This window comes from Canis lupus, chromosome 20 (assembly GCF_003254725.2).
Source record: "Canis lupus dingo isolate Sandy chromosome 20, ASM325472v2, whole genome shotgun sequence".
NCBI classification, from domain to species: Eukaryota; Metazoa; Chordata; class Mammalia; order Carnivora; family Canidae; genus Canis; species Canis lupus.
In genome coordinates this window covers 10,582,060-10,602,228 of record NC_064262.1, presented here as the reverse complement: position 1 = coordinate 10,602,228, position 20,169 = coordinate 10,582,060, and the positions used below count along the sequence as shown (strand labels likewise).

At 38.2% G+C, this 20,169-nt stretch overlaps 1 protein-coding gene across 1 annotated transcript in view; it reads left to right on the top strand.

Annotated features, from left to right (window-relative positions):
• Positions 1 to 20,169, top strand: part of GRM7 (glutamate metabotropic receptor 7) — an 827,750-nt gene that overhangs the window by 658,363 nt on the left and 149,218 nt on the right. The window contains 1 exon segment of the mRNA XM_025451007.3: positions 13,372 to 14,307. Within this exon segment, the coding sequence (XP_025306792.1) occupies positions 13,372 to 14,307 (936 nt within the window).

Sequence of the window (20,169 nt, the reverse complement as noted above, 5' to 3'; positions counted from 1 at the left end):
CTTGCTTGTATACTTTGTCATATTTAAGCAAGTCAGAGCTGGGAGGCTCAAACAGAAAGGAAGAACACAGAGCGTTCAAGGGCATAACAAGAAGCCATTTCCCTCCTTCCCCCAAGGACTCATCTCTTTACATCCTAATCCTGGGAATTCTTTCTTGGGACAGAATTTACTCTGGTTCTGATCCACCCTTTGGGCTCTGGAGGGTTTAAAAAAAAGATGTGGTGGCTCTGGTTTTCAAAGTGTAAGAGGTAGAAGAACAGTACAGGTCAAAATGCTAAGCTATGAGATGTCAACAAAGGGAGAGGGTATTTATAGCGCAGAGGCATCAGGGAATATTTGGGGTATTTAAGCCAGTTGTTGAAGAATTAGGAGAAAGCATGACAGCTAAAGGACAGGTGTGAACTGGATAATGCAAATAGGGAATCAGAGGGTATTCAAGGGAAGCATAAGCAAGAAAAAAAAATTAAAAAAAAAAGAAGAGGAATTTAGGATGTTGGGGTGGTGAATGCTGATGAGGCTGGAGAGGGTAAGGTCAGGGGTCTGCTTGGGAGGGACTTGATGGCCAAATGGGGTGTTTGCACTGCCTTCAATGGGCAGTGGATTTGGATCCACTGTGCCTAGTCCCACACTCACCTTCCAAGAAGGCACTCTGGCCCTGACATGACAAATAGTCTCTTTGGGCCACCCTTCTAGGTACAAGGCAAGCATAAGGAAACAACTTAGATGTACTCTCTTTGAGCAGAAGGAGACAGAGAAGTAAATACCTAGTTGTTTCACTGCAGATTGTAACTGCTATAAAGAGAAATACCAGTGTAAAAGAATAAGAAATGAAAGGGATGGCCTAAAATCAGAGAGAGCAGTTAGGAGAACACAGTAATGGTAATTTTAGTGGATCCTTGTCATTGAGGACAAAGACAAAAAGGGGTTCACAGAAGACTGAAACAAGCTTTGCAACTGTTATTTTTTGAGGGATGCAAGGTGGAGAGGGGTATCAAAAATGAAGACTATTGTTAATCATAATGATTTGAATGGATATAACTCATTTAGTTTTACCATGTGTAAAACAATGTGTGTCACATGTATTAATTTTCTCAGTAAGTCAAGGAGGTACTCTTACTGTCTAAATTTCAAAGATTAAGAAAAATAAAGTTTGGAGAATATAAATGACTTGGCCAAGATTCCTCTTAGTATTTGAGCACATGTCCCTCTGAGTCCAACACTCACATTAACTACTCTGGTATACCAAGACAAGCCAGAGGGTGTGGGTGACATCAAAAAAGGGAAGGAGAATGATGTGTTCAGGTTTTGATGCTGAGTCTGAAATGGTCCAGTGGCATTAATCACTGGTGATACTCCATTGGAAGAATCAGTGCTCAAGAGTGTAGGGAGAATTGGGAATGGCCATCCTCGGGTTGTTTACGTGGATTAAGTGGCTCATTGAAGGCATAAAATATTCTAATGACAATTATTCAGGCAGCTATGATGTGTCAGGCACCATGCTAATTCCTTAGACATGTTATCTCATTTAGTCTTCAGAACAGATAAGCTTGGCAGACGCTCGGATTGCCTATTTGCCTTTGCCTTTGGGTACAATGTCTGGAGGTGATGAGGTCTGTCTTTGAACCCAGGAAAGTCTGACTTCCCAGATCATGCCCTTTCTATTTTGAGCTGTAGGTAAGCTTACTAATGCAGAAAGTGGTATTCAGAGAAAATTTATTACCTGAAACTGGGTTTGACTCTTGGGAGATGTCGAAGCAAAGAATAGGAAAAGGTAGGGTTTTTACCTGCAAGAAAAAGGAGCACACTGGGGATCTTTCCCAAAGCAGTGTCTTCCTGAACAATAGAATTGGGGAGGTTTTAAACTAAGGGTGCTTGCACGATAGGCAGTTCAGCATAGAATTGGGGTAAAAGTCATCTTAAGGTGACAAAGTCCAAGTCAAGGTCACAGGATCCAGGTCACATCATCAATTCTCTGGCTTTAGTTGGTTTGGTATTTGAGTGCTCAAAAGGGTTTAAATCTTACAAAGATAAAAAAAAATGAATCTTACAAAGATAATTCAAGAATGTACATCAGGTCAATCTTTACTTTTGAACCAAACTGGGACTTTTACCACTGATTTATTGTCCCTGATATGATTAGGTTATCTCCTAGCCTGATAGTGGCTGTTCTAACATTCTGTTGTTCCCTTAAAATCATTATCTACTGGGCTCTATCATTCCACAATTTCAATGTATCCCAGGAAGTTCTGCAAGAAATGTGCTTTGGGCAAATAGTACTGATCAGGGATAGATTACAGGATGGCTGGGAGTCTAAAATGATTTTTTTTTTTTTTTTTTGAAAAGGAGAGAGTGAGCATATATGGGAGCAGAGGGAGAAAGAGAATCTTAAGCCAGCTCCCCACTCAGTGCAGAGCCTGATGAGGGCCTCGATCTCATGATCTTGAGCTGGCTCAAGAGACCAAATCAAGAGATGGATACTTAACTGACTGAGTCACCCAGGCGACCCCTAAAATGGCTTTTCTTACGTCAAGAAACCTATGCCTTGTCTTCACTTTCCCAGGGACCCCTAACTCTTTCTGTTTATAGAGTCAAGTGCAAATGAAACAGGAGTTTTCTCCTTGGTGGTGAGTCAGAAACTGCACTAGGTTAAGTTGTCCCACAAAAAAACCTTTCATTTGCAGCAAATAAGGAGGTCACAGGGAATAGCTTCCAAAGTGATAGCTTCCTGAGAGACAATGAATAAGTTCCTTTTGTTTAGTGTTAGGATGAATATTTAGATCAGGAAGCCCTGTCATCCTATGTAGAGGTGGACATAAGGTCACACAGGTGCCTCAAGGAAACATGCCTATGCATATACAGTATGTTATGTGATTGAGGCTGAGGCTCTTCACTGGGCAGAGATTTTAGTATTATAATGAGGTAAAGGGAATTATAGGTCATTCAGGAGGTCACTAGGTGGTCCATCTGTGCAGGCATGGGTCAGGTTTAGGTCAGAAAGTCTAGGTGGTCTGGATCCAAGGTAGATCTCGTCAGGGCAGTTGCCATCACCTGGTGGTTTTGAGTTTCACTGGTCTGAGTTACAGTGAAAGCCTAAAAGAAGAGCTTAGGGAAAATGTTAAGATAAAGGTTTGTGATTACAAACAGATGCAGTCAAGGCCATGTCTTGGGGTCTAACTGGTGATACAGGATCTATTCAATTCAAGTTCTGTCCTTGGCTGCTGATCATACATGACTTATTTTTCTTCCTTTCTGTGATGTGTTTGTTGTGTTCATTTCCCCTCTACCCAGGAGTTCAGTGCTGCATATTTAACTCCCTTTCTTCCCTGAAGAAAATGCCAAGGACTTTTCCACTGTAAATTTTCACTCTATAGATATATAGTAAATGACCAGAAAACAAATGAGACTCATAAGTAGTTAGGGATCCTTTCTTTTTTTTTTTTTTTTAAAGGTTTTATTTCTTTATTTGAGAGAGAGAGAGAGTGGAAGTAGGAAGTGGAGGAGGGGAGGGGCAGAGAGAAAGGGAGAAGTAGACTCCCTGCTGAGCAGGGAGCCTAACTCAGGGCTCCATCCTGAACCCTGAGATCATGACCTGAGCAAAAGGCAGACACTTAATTGACTAAGCCACCCAGGCACACCCCAATTAGGGATCTCTCATTTCTAGTTACAATTAAACTCAAATTTTGGCTAAGGAAAATCACTTCTAGAGGATTGGTCAATCTTTTCTGTCCTTCACACTGTCGTTCACCCATTCAATCTAACAATGCTATGGAGCCTCCTCCCAGAGTTTGAGTTTCCAACAAATGAATAAAGTGGACAGAAGCTCTGATCTCAAGGAGCTAACATAGAAACTGGAAATTGAGACCTTAATGAAGTAATGTATTTGCATAATGACAAATTGGGTTAAGTTCTTTAAAGGGAGATCTTTAGAGTTTATTAAAGGAGGATCCATTCTGGTTGGGTAGGGAACTCCTGAGCAAGAATTCAGTGAACTGAAGAATCATAGAGCAGCATATTGCAGCCCCATACTCACTGAGGATAGTGAGTAGGAACCTAGCTAAAGCCAATTGATGTGTGTCCCTGCTGGATTATGCAGGATCATCTAGGATGTCTTGTGGCAAGATGTCACTGACACTGAGGTGCTTAAGCATAAAGGTGCCATGATCAAGTCTGCATGCTAAAGGATCCTTCTGGCTTTAGTATAGCTAGTGGGGTTGGGAAGTGGCCAGGAGGAAAGAGAGGTGGGGAAATTCCACAGGAAGATTTCACAGAAGAGCTGTGATCCAAAGATGAGAAAAGAGGATTCATTTTTCTGAGGCACTTTTTTTTTTCTGTTTTGTTCCCAACAACTAAAACAGGGTGTAGCACCCAATAAGTTAGCAAGTGTACCTCAGAGATAGTGCAGGTTCAGTTCCAGACCACCACAATAAATCAAATATCACAATTAAGATTGTCAGGTGAACTTTTTGGTTTCCCAGTGCATATAAAAGCTATGTTTACACTGTGCCATAGTCTGTTAAGCATGCAGTATAGCACTATGTCTTTAAAAATGGTACATACCTTAATTAAAAAGTACTTTATTGCTAGAAAGTATTAAGCATCAGCAATTTCCACAGTAGCCAAAGTATGGAAAGGGCTCAGATGTCTATCTACAGATGAATGGATAAAGAAGACAGTATATATACACAATGGAATATTACTTAGCCATCTAAAAGAATGAAATCTTGTCATTTGCAACAACATGGATGGAACTAGAGGGTATTATGATAAGCAGAATAAGACAGAGACAAACACCATATGATTTCACTTATATGTGGAATTTAAGAAACAGATGAACATAGGGAAAAGGAAGGAAAAAATAGAATAAGATAAAAACAGAGGGAGACAAGCCATAAGAGACTCTTAACTATAGGGAACAAATGGAGAATTGCTGGAGGGGAGATGGGTGGGGGGATGGGGTAATTGGGTCATGGGCATTAGGGAGGGCACTTGATATAATGAGCACTGGGTGTTATATATAATTGCTGAATCACTGAATTCTACCCCTGAAACTAGTAATACACTATGTTGTATTATACAGTGTGCTATACAGTGTATAATATGCACTTACAAAAAACAGTTGTATTATATAGTGTATTATAAACACTAAATTGAATTTAAATACAATTTAAAAAATGTTAAATATTAACATGTTCATTGAGTTGTATTTTTTTTTTCTGCTGATGGGGAGGGTCTTGCCTTACAGTGGCTGCTGACTCATCAGGGTAGTGGTTGCTGAAGGCTGGGTGGCTGGCAATTTCTTAAAATAAGACTACAATGAAGTTTGCCACATTGATCTTCCTTTCACTCGAACACTTAGAGGCCATCATAGAGTAATTACCTAATTTCAGTGTTGTTGTATCTCAGGAAATAGGGAGGCCTGAGGAGAGGGAGAAACATGGGGAAACGGCTGATGTGGCAGTCAGAACACACACAAGATTTATTTATCAATGATAATTTATAAGTAAATTATCAATTAAATAAAGCCATTTGCCATTTTGTATGGCACTGGTTGATGGTACTCCCCGAACAATTACAATAGTAGGATCAAAGATCATGGATCACAGATAATAACAGATAAAATAATGTGGAAAAATATAAAGTATTGTGAAAATTACCAAAATATGATAGAGAGACATGAAGTGAAAAATGCTCTTGGGAAAATGGTACCCACAGCCTTGCTCGGTGTATGGTTGCCACAGACTTTCAATTTGTAAAAATGCAATACCTGCAAAGGGTCATAAAATAAAGAACAATAAATCAAGGTATGCCTGTATTTAATATGTAGTTTGCCATATGAAATAATTAATTTCAACCTCATTTCAAGAGGTAAAACCTACGTGAGTTGTTGGTAGAGGGGCCAAAGGAAGGAAAGTCCAAGGACACAGAAGGTGTGGCAGATGACAAAACTTGTGGTTTATGGGCAGATAAGGTTGCCATGCAGGAGGGCTTTGTCCTTTTGTTTTCTTTGGATCTGAGTCAATCAATATTTTCTATCTTTGACCAGATAGTATATAGTTTAGGCTTTGTGGTACATGCATCCACAGCTACTCAACTTTTGCCATTTAAACATAAAATGGGCCATAGACAAAAAGTAAATGAACAAGTGCCAAGATGTTCTGATCCAGCCTCTATTTGCAAAACAGTCAGTGGGCAGGATTCAGCCCATGGGCAGTAGTTTGTCAATCCCTGAGCAGATCATGACTTCAGTTTTAAACAAGTGTAATTGGTGGTATTTTTTGAGACATCCATATGAATATGTTTACATTATTAATTATTGTTAAATATGGGTGTTAAAAAATATTCCAAATGTATTTAGTAATTAGGGATGCCTGGGTGGCTCAGCAGTTGACCATCTGCCTTTGGCCCAGGGCGTGATCTTGGAGTCCCGGGATCGAGTCCCACATCAGGCTCCCAGCATGGAGCCTGCTTTTCCCTCTGCCTGTGTCTCTGCCTCTCTCTCTCTCTCTCTCCATGTCTCTCATGAATAAATAAATAAAATCTTTTAAAAAAAACCCACAAATACATTTAGTAATTAGAACAAGATGAAATTTATAACCTTTGATTGGTAAGCATCTTCTAGTGAATTGTGTTCCAGAGGGCTATTAGATAAGTGGTCATTTGTAGTTAACATATACATTTTAAGGAGATGGCTCCTCTTGTGATGATATTGTTTCAGAAAGTGACAGCTAGCTAATGTCAGCAGATGTGCATTGTTTGGTCCTCAGAAAACACAGGATATCTTTTGAAAGGCGTCAACTTTAAAAAAATCAGAGGGTTCCACATAAGGCTGGTGGGGGGGGTGTGGGGGAAGGAAGTGCTGAGACCAAGTATAGTCATCCCTTTTACTTAGAGTAGAGTTTCAAGAGTACTTACTTGTAGTAGAGTTTCATAAAGAATAAGAAACCTAGATTGACCTTAGGAGCAAACTGTTCAGTTAATCTTGGAGGTTTTAATTATATACATTTAAAAACAAGCACTCACCCCACTGTTTGTATTTGAGGGAAATGCAGGCATTGAAACAGTGAATGCAGATCATTTAGGCAGAACTATTATGAAATCTGTTCTTGATGTATAATTTAACACATATTTATAAGTATGCATAGTTGTACCGTGTTCCTTTAAACTTGGTTGTTTTGGGAGCAGAAATGTCTTACTCTCACCCACGTCATTTGTTTACTTTATATGTTCTGCTGTCATAGGTATTTTAAGTTGTTTGGGCAATAGCATTATAAGACATAGTCTAGAGACTTTACTGGCTGTGCAAATATGTAATACATGTAATTTCACTACAACTTCATACTTTCCCATGAAATCATAATAGAGTATCACTGAACATTTCTGTCACTCATTCAGACTCATCAGAGATACTACGTCATCAGGTTGAGAATAGTAGTCCAGGTAAGCAATTCTCTGTGGTCAATAGCTTCTGTGAACAACACAAAGATTTTTTTCCAAACCTCAGCCCTTCAGAAAGTATAGTTCAATAGTCCCCCAATCTGTCTACATTTCACCTGAGGAGCTCTAAAACACACTGATGCCTATTTGAAAAATTTAGAGGATTCCCAAGTGATTCATATCTACAGGCAAGTCTGGCAACCACTGGCCTAAGTCAAAGTAAAGTCTAAAAACAGCATAAATGTATCTACATCCTGGACTTTACGGTGAGATGAAGCTCTGGGTCCTTCCATGGATGCCCAGGGTTGGCCATAGTAAAAAAAGCCATTCCTAACAATATTGGGGAGCCACTTTCTTCCTAGGGTACATTTAAAAAGTGATTCTTACAAAGTTTGAATAGATAGAATCTGAATTAGTAAGTGGATTTTTTTTAGAGATTTTATTTATATGACAGAGAGAGAGAGAGAGAGAGAGAGAGAGAGAGAGAGCGTAAGTACATAGAATGGGAGAAGGAGAGGGAAAAGCAGGCTTCCCGCTGAGCAGGGAGCCTGATCCAGAGCTGGATCTCAGGACTCTGGGATCACGACCTGAGCTGAAGGCAGACGCTTAACTGACTGTGTCATCCAGGCACCCCTGAATAAGTGTTTTTGCAGCACTGAGTGCTGCTACAGAATTCCTTGTGAAGCTCTTGGTAACCCCTCCACCTTGCCCACTCCACCTCCCTCCTACAACTGAAACCTGGCTCTTCTGTAGTATCAAAAACTCAACATTTCTGTGCATTTTTTCTAAAACCCCTTTTCCATAAATTAAGACAAATGTATTTTAATGAACAAATGGTGTTTTAATAAGAAAGCTCTTTTTAAAATTAGCTCATTCTATTAGGGTTTTAATAAGTTAAAAAATAATAACAATACTGTAGAGAATTATGCAACAAAAGCACCAGCCAGCTTGATCTGCAGAGTAAGCTTTGGAAGCATGCAAATGGATTTTCACTAAAGAAAATATCCCTGGAGTGACAAAATTTTCTTTTAGATAGAAAATGTCTGTGTGGGGAAAAGAACAGATCTCTTCTAGATAAAAATGATGCACCAAACCATGTTTATAAAAAATTTATCTCTGTTTGAGTTCTGCATTTGGCAGTAAGACAGCAACTAGTCTGGTTTTATTTTAAAATTCCAGTGATTATAAGGCCTGCACATTCCCTGTGGAGTAGCTAACTCTCTACTAGAGCCAGACCCCAATTTTTCTTTGCCAATCACATGTGCTAGAGAACTTTAGCTGACAGGTGCTTTTCCATTGTTTCTCTCTGAGCCAGAAGCAACGGAGTCACAGTTGATGTTTGGAGTCTAGGGCTTTACTTCTCTCTTTTAGGAGCATTCCCAGGAGACAAAATAAGTGCTTCCGATCACCCGTGTTTCAAAAGTCCCTTTTCTTTCTGGAGCTACCTACTTTCCCTGTTGGAATTTGAATTATTGGCTAATTGTCTAATAGTCTCAGAAGATCTTCACATACCAGATGCGGAATTAAGAAAAAGTGTATTTGTTAGAATGTTTCATTGCAAGTAGTAGACCGTCCAGGAAATATTGGTCACCCACTAAGGAAAGTTCATCATTTCATGTTCGAATTTCAGGAATACAGTGGTACATGTGATGGTTAATTTGCTGACATCATTATGCCACGGTTAAAGAATGGTTAATGATGACAATTTCGATGCTACAAACTGACTTATAGCACTTCATGAACTAGACAGTCTTCTCTCAGAGAACCACAGAATGGGGTGGAAGGCAGAGAGCTTTTTATAGGATGAAGAATTAAACAACAAGGAAAAGATAAACAGAAAATACCTGATTGGCAGGGGCCATATAATCAATCTTGTTTGAGGTGAGAAGGCTTAGAGTTGAGTTGGCATTTGGGGGACTGGCTGACTGAATACAGTCTGTGTCTGGCCAAGTGGAGCCTGTTTACAGGGACACCTATCCAAGTATGGTTTGCTACATGGCACCTTGGGAAGGAAAGGCTCCATCTTGGGCCTAGAAGTTATTTCAACATCATCAACGACACAAATTCTTTTTTATCTTTTTTCTATCCTCAGTATATTGGCTTTTTCCAATTTCTTGTCTCTTCACGGTTAAAGATTGGCTGCTGCAGCTCCATATATTACATTTGCACACATCAAAGTTCAAAGGCTAAATATAGTATATCTCTTTTTTGTGTCTCTTTTAAGAATGGAGAATATTTTGCTAGTACTCTACATCAGACTTACCTTTGCTTTCATTGGCTAGAACTATATATTATCTCTTTCCTAAACCATTGATCTACCTATCAACATAATCTATGTGCCACACACGGTGTTAATTGGCAGTACCATCGATACAGTTCTCTTGCTAACAGCTAGGATTTCAACATCTCTTCCCCATGAGCCAGCTACTGAGCAGATCCAGTATCTAGTACCCATAAACATTGGTGTCCGGGTAGGAAATTCATCCTTATCAGAGAATTTAGAACTGTATCTTCTAAAGAAGATTATAGTAAACATCCTAGCCCTTTTTTCTAATCTTTCTGCATCTTAACTTTGGCTTTCCACCTAACTGAAACATGGTTTTGTTGCAGCATTCAAAAGAAAATTGAAATTTACATTCCTACTAGCCTCTAGCAAAGAAAATTGACATTATACTTGAGTTTTCATAACCCTAAATGATTATTCTCCCTTCAATAAGTACCCATGGGTGTTTGTAGCTGACTATTTCTTATGAAACAAGTCACTGAGTTTGTGTGGATGGGTATAAGATAAATCAAATGTATCATTTAAAAAAAATTCTCACTAGAACTTTTAAAGTTTATTTATTTATTTTTTTAGAACTTTTAAAGTTTAGTTGGTATCTTTATTCAACAGTGTATTTTCAATAATGATTTTTGTTGAAAAACAAGTAAATTAGACATTTGTTCATTTGTTGCAAGATGCAACTTTGTTGCTGTAATATATACAATTAAACTGAGTTGAGATGTACTTTAAATGAAAATTGAAAACAAATTAAGTAATCAGTCAATGTAATGTTTGTGGTTACAGCTCTTATATATATTTGGATAAGTTAAGGAGGGGAGGGGAAAGCTATTCAGCATTGCTGGGTATTTTATTTTATTCCTAGGATAGAAAAATAGTGAGCTGACAACACTTAACATAGGCTATAAAATGTTAGATAATGATAATTTCTTTTTATATTTGTATGAGCCCACAACTATTCCCATAGATCAAGTTTAATCACATGGTATATTACTATCTACTAGTGTTGGAATCAGGCAGTTTCAAGTTTAGCTAATGAAATTTATTTATAGGGTTTTTTTTTTTTTTTTTGGTTAATCTTTCTTATTAACCATGAGTAGGACCTTTTAATTTGACATTTGGAAACATTTGTATTAATAATAGCATTTTTTTAGGTTCCAACTTCTTGCAATTTGACATTTGTAAAGCTAATGCATATCTTTTTCTCTCTTATTACAAATTATTTCCTTAATTTTATGACTTTGGGATGGCTGCCAGTGACTTACTGCCTCAAAAATGATGATGTTGAGAAAGAGATGATTGTGTTTTATATTTAGTAAGATTTATTAGTGCTGACTTGGGCTTTGTGTTCAGGCAAATGAGTTTACACGAGTCATCTAAAGATTCTTGGGTCTCTGCTTAGAGTTTAAATTCAACAATTAGAAGGTTATATTTTATGAAGCTTAATCCCTGAGCCATTTCCCCCAACAGTTTTACCTACATTTGATTTAGGTTTTGAATATAGTTTTCACTGAAGTTTTGATGGAAGTATCACACCCTGCTACACATTGCATCACGTTTTAATATAGTGCTAAACTTCCAAGAGCAATAAATTAATTTTCCTTTCCCTTTATCTCTTAAAATTATACATGTTTTTAAAAGCCTCAGATTTTCCAGTATTTTTCTAACCAGTTTTTGGTCCAACTGTATTAAAGAGGTATTGGGAATGTCACTTAAATGTGTTCATTGGAATTTATTATGTAAGTTAATTTGCTGACTTAAGTACACCTTTTACAACTTGTAGATACTGCAATTATTTATTTAGTAAATATGTTTTTCAAGACTGTTGATTGCAAGTAATAGAAATGCCACTGAAAGTGTGTCAGCATAGCAGAATTTCCTGTCTTGCATAAGGGAGAGGTCTAGGGAATCATGCTTCAGGCATGCCTATATCAAGTAGCTCATGCAGTTTCCTCAGTAATCATTCTCTTCTCCTTCTCTTTTTCAGTAACCTTTTCCTCTGTGTTGACTTCTCTCTCTTACAAATCCCTTCCTTCTTATAGCCATGAGCACTGACATCCTTACATCCTACAAACTGCCAGGCAAAAAAAAAAAAAAAAAAAAAAGATGTTTATTTTATGTAATCTTAGTAAAAGTAAACTTAAATTTCTTTCCATTCCATAATTATTCCATCCCTGACCTATATTTTGTGCCTAGGAGTTTGGAATGTATCTGTTTATGATAAAGTATGGTCCCTAGAGAACCACCAGCAACATCACCTACAATTTTGTTAGAACTACATACTCTCAGATCCCGTCCCAACCCAAACAATCAAGAGATCCTACTGTCAGGCCCAGCATACGGGGTGATAAGGAATCTTCCTAGTGATCCTGATGAGTGCTCAAGCTTGAGTAATGGTGCAATACACAATAATTGGCCGTGACTGGGTCATGTAAACAAACCTCTCCTCCACCGCTCCCCAGGAACTTTCTCATCTTACAGCAAACACATAGGAAATAGATCTGAGGAGCTGATGTCAGGAAGGAGGAAGAGTAGATGCTGTGCTGGCAAATGAGAGATCTCTGCTACAGTGCAATTTCAGCCCAATAGTACCTTTTCTTTGTTTCTAGTGATATTATTTCTCAGAACACGGTTGACTATGAATTGCCAAACCAGTATTTTCATTAAGCAAATCCACATTCATCCTCCTCTAGGATATAGTATTTTATTTTTAAATTTCATCTCCAAATAGGTACATGGCCAATATTGAAATGTTCCAGGCCATATTATTTTCTTTTTTTATCAAATGCTTCCTAATCACTTAGAGTTGACTACCATTATAGCCTTCAATAATGAACCTTGTCATTTCTAAATGATAAATAATAGACTGAATTTGCTTCAAAAATTCTCTTTGACCATGGGAGTGATGCCTACAGAATTTTAGAGAAGATGGTCACCATTGTAATATTATCCACAATAATTTTAAAACAATTTTTTTCGAAGCTAATAAGGGAGATGCATGAAACTTTTCACATTACTTAAGATTTTTATTTCTATTTATCTAATCATAAGACTCCTCTGGGCATTTGTTAAAGATCCAAAGGTCTTTTTACTAATTTTTATTTTAATTATTAATTTTTAAGTTATTTAAAAAATTATTTATTTATTTATTTATTTATTTATTTATTTATTTATTTATTTATTCATGAGAGACACACACAGAGAGAGAGAGAGAGGTAGAGACACAGGCAGAGGGAGAAGCAGGCTCCATGCAGGGAGCCTGACATGACTCTTGATCCCAGGTTTCCAGGATCATGCCCTGGGCTGAAGGCGGCACTAAACCACTGAGCCACCCGGGCTGCCCCTACTTTTTATTTTTCGTCATATTCTTATTTGGCAGGTCTAAGGTAGGAATGGGAATTTGTATTTTTAATAGTTGCCACGGGAATCCTTAGAACCAGGCAGGTTTGGCACATTCCATAGTGGTGAGAGGTAAGGATGCTAGGATGGAATGGTTGGGGTCAAATCTTAGTTACAGTTCATACTGACTGGGGGATGGAAGAGGTGGATAGTTCCTTAATTGTCAAGTCTTAAATGCCGCTATCACTGTTATTCTATTCTTTCCTTTTTCTCTGAACTAACCTGCCAGTTATACCTTCTCATTTCTCATGCTGCAGATAGAGGACATGCAGTGGGGTAAAGGAGTCCGGGAGATTCCCCCCTCAGTGTGTACGCTGCCTTGTAAGCCCGGGCAAAGAAAGAAGACACAGAAGGGAACTCCATGCTGCTGGACCTGTGAACCTTGCGACGGCTACCAGTACCAGTTTGATGAGATGACATGTCAACATTGCCCCTACGACCAGAGGCCCAATGAAAACCGAACTGGCTGCCAGGATATCCCCATCATCAAACTAGAGTGGCATTCCCCCTGGGCCGTCATCCCTGTCTTCCTAGCAATGTTGGGGATCATTGCCACCATATTTGTCATGGCCACTTTCATCCGCTACAATGACACGCCCATTGTCCGGGCATCTGGGCGGGAACTGAGCTACGTTCTGTTGACTGGCATCTTTCTTTGCTACATTATCACTTTCCTGATGATAGCCAAACCAGATGTGGCAGTGTGTTCTTTCCGGAGAGTTTTCTTGGGCTTGGGTATGTGCATCAGTTATGCAGCCCTCTTGACAAAAACCAATCGGATTTATCGCATATTTGAGCAAGGCAAGAAATCAGTGACAGCTCCCAGACTCATAAGCCCGACGTCACAGCTGGCAATCACTTCCAGTTTGATATCAGTTCAGCTTCTAGGTGTATTCATTTGGTTTGGTGTTGATCCACCCAACATCATCATAGACTATGATGAACATAAGACAATGAACCCTGAGCAGGCCAGGGGAGTTCTCAAATGTGACATTACAGATCTCCAAATCATTTGTTCCTTGGGATATAGCATTCTTCTCATGGTCACATGTACTGTGTATGCCATCAAGACTCGGGGTGTCCCAGAAAATTTTAACGAAGCCAAACCCATTGGATTCACTATGTACACGACATGTATAGTGTGGCTTGCCTTCATTCCCATTTTTTTTGGCACTGCTCAGTCAGCGGAAAAGGTAAGTGAAAATGCACACCACAACATGCATTTCAAAAATATGTTTGTTTTTGTAAATACTGAAACCAAATTGATTGTATATAGAGAGAAGGTTTATTTTCTGAATTATTAGACAACAATGCTACAGAAATCTAAAACCTGCAGGGAACTGTTCTATGTTCCTTTCACTGGAAACCAACCAGAGGCAGCTTTTTCAAGTTAATTTATGATAGAATTATTCAATATAACAAGAGATTGGGATGCCTGGGTGGCCCAGCGGTTAGGCGGCTGCCTTCAGCTCAGGTCGTGATTCTGGGATTGAGTCTCGCATCAGGCTCCTGCGAGGAGCCTGCTTCTCCCTCTTCCTATGTCTCTGTCTCTCTCTATATATCTCTCTCTCATGAATAAATAAATAAATCTTTAAAAAATATAGAGAAAGATATTATCCAGTAAAAAATTGTGTAGTCTATCCAAATTAAACTTTCCTGTACATTCATTACCCACCCTCCCTTCTTACACATATGTTTCCTTGGGATAGGAAGAAAAGGCCATAGTCCTTCATTAGGATGAGGATGGTCTCTTACCTTTCTTAGTGACAGTCTTGGCTATCACTATGGATTGGATCTACATGTGAGTGACACAACATATTAGAGTTTCCCGTTTGCATATTTTATTTATTTATTTATTTATTTATTATTATTTTTTTTTAATGGATAAATATAGGAGGGTTTTGGTTATCATTCCACCCTAGGCTTTCTAAAGCTAGATGTACCTTAATCACATCAAGTGATTCAGAGTGATACCAGAGATTCAACTTTCTAGCAGTGGGAGGGACAGTATGCAGTAGAGCAAGTGTCATCAAGCTATGGAAATTCAAGATTAGTGGGCCTTAACATGTTGTCCTAGATATGGTTAGTATAGATGCTCCCCTCATAGTTATGCATTTTTACAAATCTGTAAATTAGGCAGCCCTAATGTGTTGCTTTGTGTGCCACTTAGGTGACACTAAAACACTGATAAAACATGAAATTTATATACATCTGACTTTTATATTCACTTGGATATGGTTTGTGTATATGCAAATTAGGCAGTTCTAATATATTGATCTTAATAAGCTGTGTTGTCCTTCATCCGGTGAAGTCAGCTTGGACAGGGTGGTACAGCTAAAGCCAGAACTGAGACCTAGAGCCCTAACTGGCATGCTGTATGGGAGAGAATGGTGTTATGGCTTGATTAGAAGTTAGAACACAGGGAGTCTAACCTGATTCCATGTTACTTTGAACAAGTCTCTAAAACATTCAAGGGCTTAGTGCCGTAAATGAGGAAAACAAAGATTGAGGTAGGAATCTCTACAAATTCATAAGTCTGTGCCTCTAAGAATTAGTCAAATCTGAATTTTTCATTGTTACTTTTATTCTCATATAATCATATAAATAATTAATGACATTTGACTGGTGTTTTGAGAAGATGCCTTTCACCTAAATTGTTTGATTCAGAAGCTATTAGTTTAGACTGTGTGGGTTTGGGGGCTTTTTTGTTTCTTTCTTTTTTATTTTCTTAAATGAGTATCTCATAAGACCATGGAGAATTCTGAAACCAAGGACAGTGAGTGGTTCCAGATATGGTTTTAGTAATAAAATGTCTTAGAGGAAGTTCTAAAATACATGCTCAACAAGCATAGTATGTTTCCAACAGTATGTTTCAAATTCATAATGCATGTTTACTGTCTGTGAAACCAACTTGAATTGCATTTTATTGCTTCTATCTATCCCTGGGCCAGGGGAATAGTAAAATATGAGTTAGGGTAGTGAAATGCAATAGAGAGAAAAAGAAAAAGAATTTCCCAAATGTATGCTGGTAAGTTGATAACCATTGAACTTTTTATGGGAAATGATGTGTATCATCAAAGCCTATGAAGATAATAATTATTTTTTTATTAAAACACAATTCCCCTTGTAACTGGTTAAAAACATTAAATCCTTTTCTTGTAAATTTATTCTTGGGGAATGTAGTTTTATAGAACAGCCTGCAATTGTTTTATAGATGGGCCTTGTAATGGTGTTTGATAATATAAGTGTCTTCCATTTCATTTGTCATTTCCAGCCATTTCTAGTCATGATTATGAATCTTTTCAGTAAGGTCAATAGTATAATTGATTCACTGAAAAACCTGAAAATGAGGGGCACCTGGATAGCTTAGTGGTTGAGCACCTGCCTTTGATTCAGGTTGTGATCCCAGGATTGAGTCCTGCATCGGGCTCACTGCAGGGAGCCTGCTTCTCCCTCTGCCTATGTCTCTGCCTCTCTCTGCATGTCTATCATGAATAAATAAATAAAATCTTAAAAAAAAAAACCCTGAAAATGGTACAGGGTTTCAAGAATTGAATTCACTGATTCCAGTTGTTCTAGAAGACTTTGAGCTGATAGAACTGAACTACAGGAAAAATTAAGCTGTTTTCAAGCAGTGTGGTTTGTATCATAGAGTTTAGAAGACATGTATTTTTTCTTTGTATACTCTCAATGAGTTGTGATGTTTTACATGCTTGATTGGCACAATTAAAGGTACTAAATTGCCAAACGGGAATAGTGAATTTTATATGGAAATTCACATACCTTAAAGATAGGCATATGGTTAGAGAAGCATGAGTGATAAATTAAAAATAGCTTTTGTACATGAAGCCATGGAATTTAAATTGTGGAAGGAGGCAGATTGCCAAATGCAACAGAAATCACAGAAAAAGGCATCACTGCCAAGCTAGCAATATTCAGAATCACAGCCTTCCACTTTTGTTTAGATCAAACAATTTAAGTATTTTAAGTGGAAGAATTCCATTGTAACAGGAAAAAAAAAAAAAGATCTGGCAGTGAGTTCAGTAATAACTATTTACTGTCTTAGGAAATTGAATTCATTCTGATTATGTTAGGGATATCTTCATGAAATTTCTTATCACTTGAGTTCGTTAGCACAGAATAAAGGGTGAGAAATGTTTATTTTCTTGTGAAACATCAGCCCTCATATATTTTTGCTTTTGTGAAGAAAGATGCAGGAAATTACGGTTATCTTGTTTTATCATTGCTAATCCTGTGATTATTGGAATGAGAATCATGCACCATGGTCAAGGATGGAAGAAGTAAACTTGAGCTGTAAGAGAACAATCCCTGGTTTTAGGAATTCTATTTAGATGGCTGAAATGATTCAAGGAAACACTGCAAATAGTAGAGTAGTATCACAGTAGGAGTTAGCTTGTCTAGTGAAGTGTGTTAATGTCTCATTGCTATATATTGGCAATAGCTATTAGAGGACTAGATTGTTTTCCACAAAAACAAAGGCTTGGCCTGTGGCTTATCTATCTTTTTTGCATGCAACCAGGAAAAGAGCATGCATCAGGTAGGGAGGTTATAATCTACCCTGCCAAAATCTGAGAAACACTGTAGATCCTTTGCTTATCCAGATCTTTTTAGCCAGTTGTTGTCAGGAGAACTTTCTAGGTAAGCCAGTATATAATTTTGTTGTTGTTGTTTTTATGCATTGATGAGGAGACAAGCTTTACACCACTTGGCTCTCTGCAAAGGCAAAGTAGACTTTGATATATAAAGTAGGGTCAGAGGGTCTCATAGGTCTTCCTCTCTGTGTATATGTGTGTATTTTGGTAGGAGGTTGGTGACAAGAAGAGAAAGAAAAGAATTGAAGCATTTTCTTTGGAAAAAATGCTGGAAAAAGAGTAGTGGCTTAGAGAAAGGCATATGTCTTCTATAATGCTACCCATAGGCCATTCCTCTGCACATATCCAAAGAGAACAGCATGAATTACAATACTTAAATAATAGGATTATTTGGTTTTCATTGAAGAATTACTCCACTATATGACAGAAGTAGAGCTACTACTAGCAATCTCTGAACCATGGTCCTTAACTCTTCTCAAAATTATGTACATGATAATCCCAATTGGAACTTCTTTTTTAAAATATTGCATATCTGTCCCTCCCAGCTGGTTCAATAGGACACTAGAATGGGCATAGAACTTTAGACATTGTAATGAGCATGCTGGAAATATGTCAGTGCAAACCAAGCATACTTCTTAAAACTACCTGAGCATTTTTTTTCCTAATCCACAGAACACGTTGTACAAATATTTCCTGATCTATAATTTTAGAGCCTTTAGGAGTAAAATAATTCTCATCTCAAGCAAATAGGAGTTCCACAGATTGAGAAACCAGGCAATCAGAAACACATTATTCACAATCAAAGACAAAGTCTAGATTCAGAAGGTCTGAATGAAGTTTCAACTCCAAAGTTGTGAACAGAGACCTCATGGCAGGACCAAAGCATTGACCCTGCAGCCAGAGGTAACAAGAGGACAGACAGAAAGGAAGGTTTCCCGGGAGTATTTCTAGAAGGGTTTGGACTATAAGTCAACATTTTGATCTTCCACATGTAGCAGATAGCTCTCCAATATCTGAACACAAAGCAAACTAATCTAGGCCTGATATTAGGGATCAGAAATATTTGGCAGGTGGGTAAACATTTCCTAATCCATGCCCTAGGCAGATCTTGGTAATCAATTATAGTGAGCTTCCCCTGAACCCAGGTGTGGTCTTAAAATCCTTACCAACACAGTCTTTAGGCAGCCACTACCAATGAGTCAGAACTGGAAGGAATTTGAAATACGGATGTCCTTTCTGATTAATTCTGGGCACTGACAGATGACCTTTGATCTCTCTTCCCATTCCCCTATTTGTTGTCCTTGTGCAAGAGCCACTGGGTGGCTTTCACTGAAATTAATCTGCTTAAATATAAAGAATAGTCATGGAAATGGGAGTGTGCTTGAATTAGTCTGTGTTTTGTTTCTGATTACACATCTCTTCTTTTAAATTTTCAAATGCCATACAGAAAAGAGCAGTCCTGGCTTTCTTTGGGAATAATATATTAGTTTATGCCTCTGCACTACTTGATTTGATTAACATTTTCTCATGGTCTTTCAGCGTTTTAACAATTGTGAAAACCTATTATGTCCCTAGTATTCTCTGAAGGACTGGGGTGAAGGAGAGGTGAAGAAGGCATCATTTTTGTCCATCAGGAATTCATAAGCTAGTGGTCAGTGCAGGCTTTCAAACCAACTTTGAATAGTGTGAGGCATGTTAAGTTGTCACACAAGGAAAGTAGGACAGGCACCCAGAGACAGGAACTCCACTTCCACTTCATGGAAAAGTGATAAGCGGACTGAAGTTACCAGGCAGAGGAAGCACTATGACAACCAGTGAGAAATTACACCCCATGCCCAAAAGTAGAGGGTGGCATTCTCAACACATGGTATGGAGAGTGAAGAGACAGATTGCAATTAATGCGACTTTGACTCTTGCAAATATGGAGGTGTAAGAATAAAATGTAATAAAACTGCATTTTATGGGGAAACTTTAAAACAACATGAGCCCCATCATGTCATCCCCAAATTAAACTTTTGGCAAGAATCCCATTTTTTCAAAGTGATGAGCCACATTAATTTTAAATACGATAGCTTGTAAGCCAGAAATACCTGTTTTCCTTTCCCGGGATGATATTCTCCCTTGGGCATATGTTGAATTATGCAAGGTCTTCCCTCTGATGCAATCCCCCCTGTCTGATTTTGGGGGCCTGGGCCCTGTGACAGATATAACAATGTAGTGAAGAGCAGCAAATCCAAATTATGGGGGACTGTGTTTGGACTTTATTCCTGTAAGCTGTAGAGAGCCAGCAAAAGTTTATATAGGTGGGAGGAATATCAACACAGGATATTTTGGAATGTGAATTCCAGGAACAGTGCTTGAGGATAAGCAAAGGTGAAGCAGCCAGAGTTAAGAAAACTTCATTAAGTAGCTCTTGTAATAGATGGAGAAAAGATAGCCCTG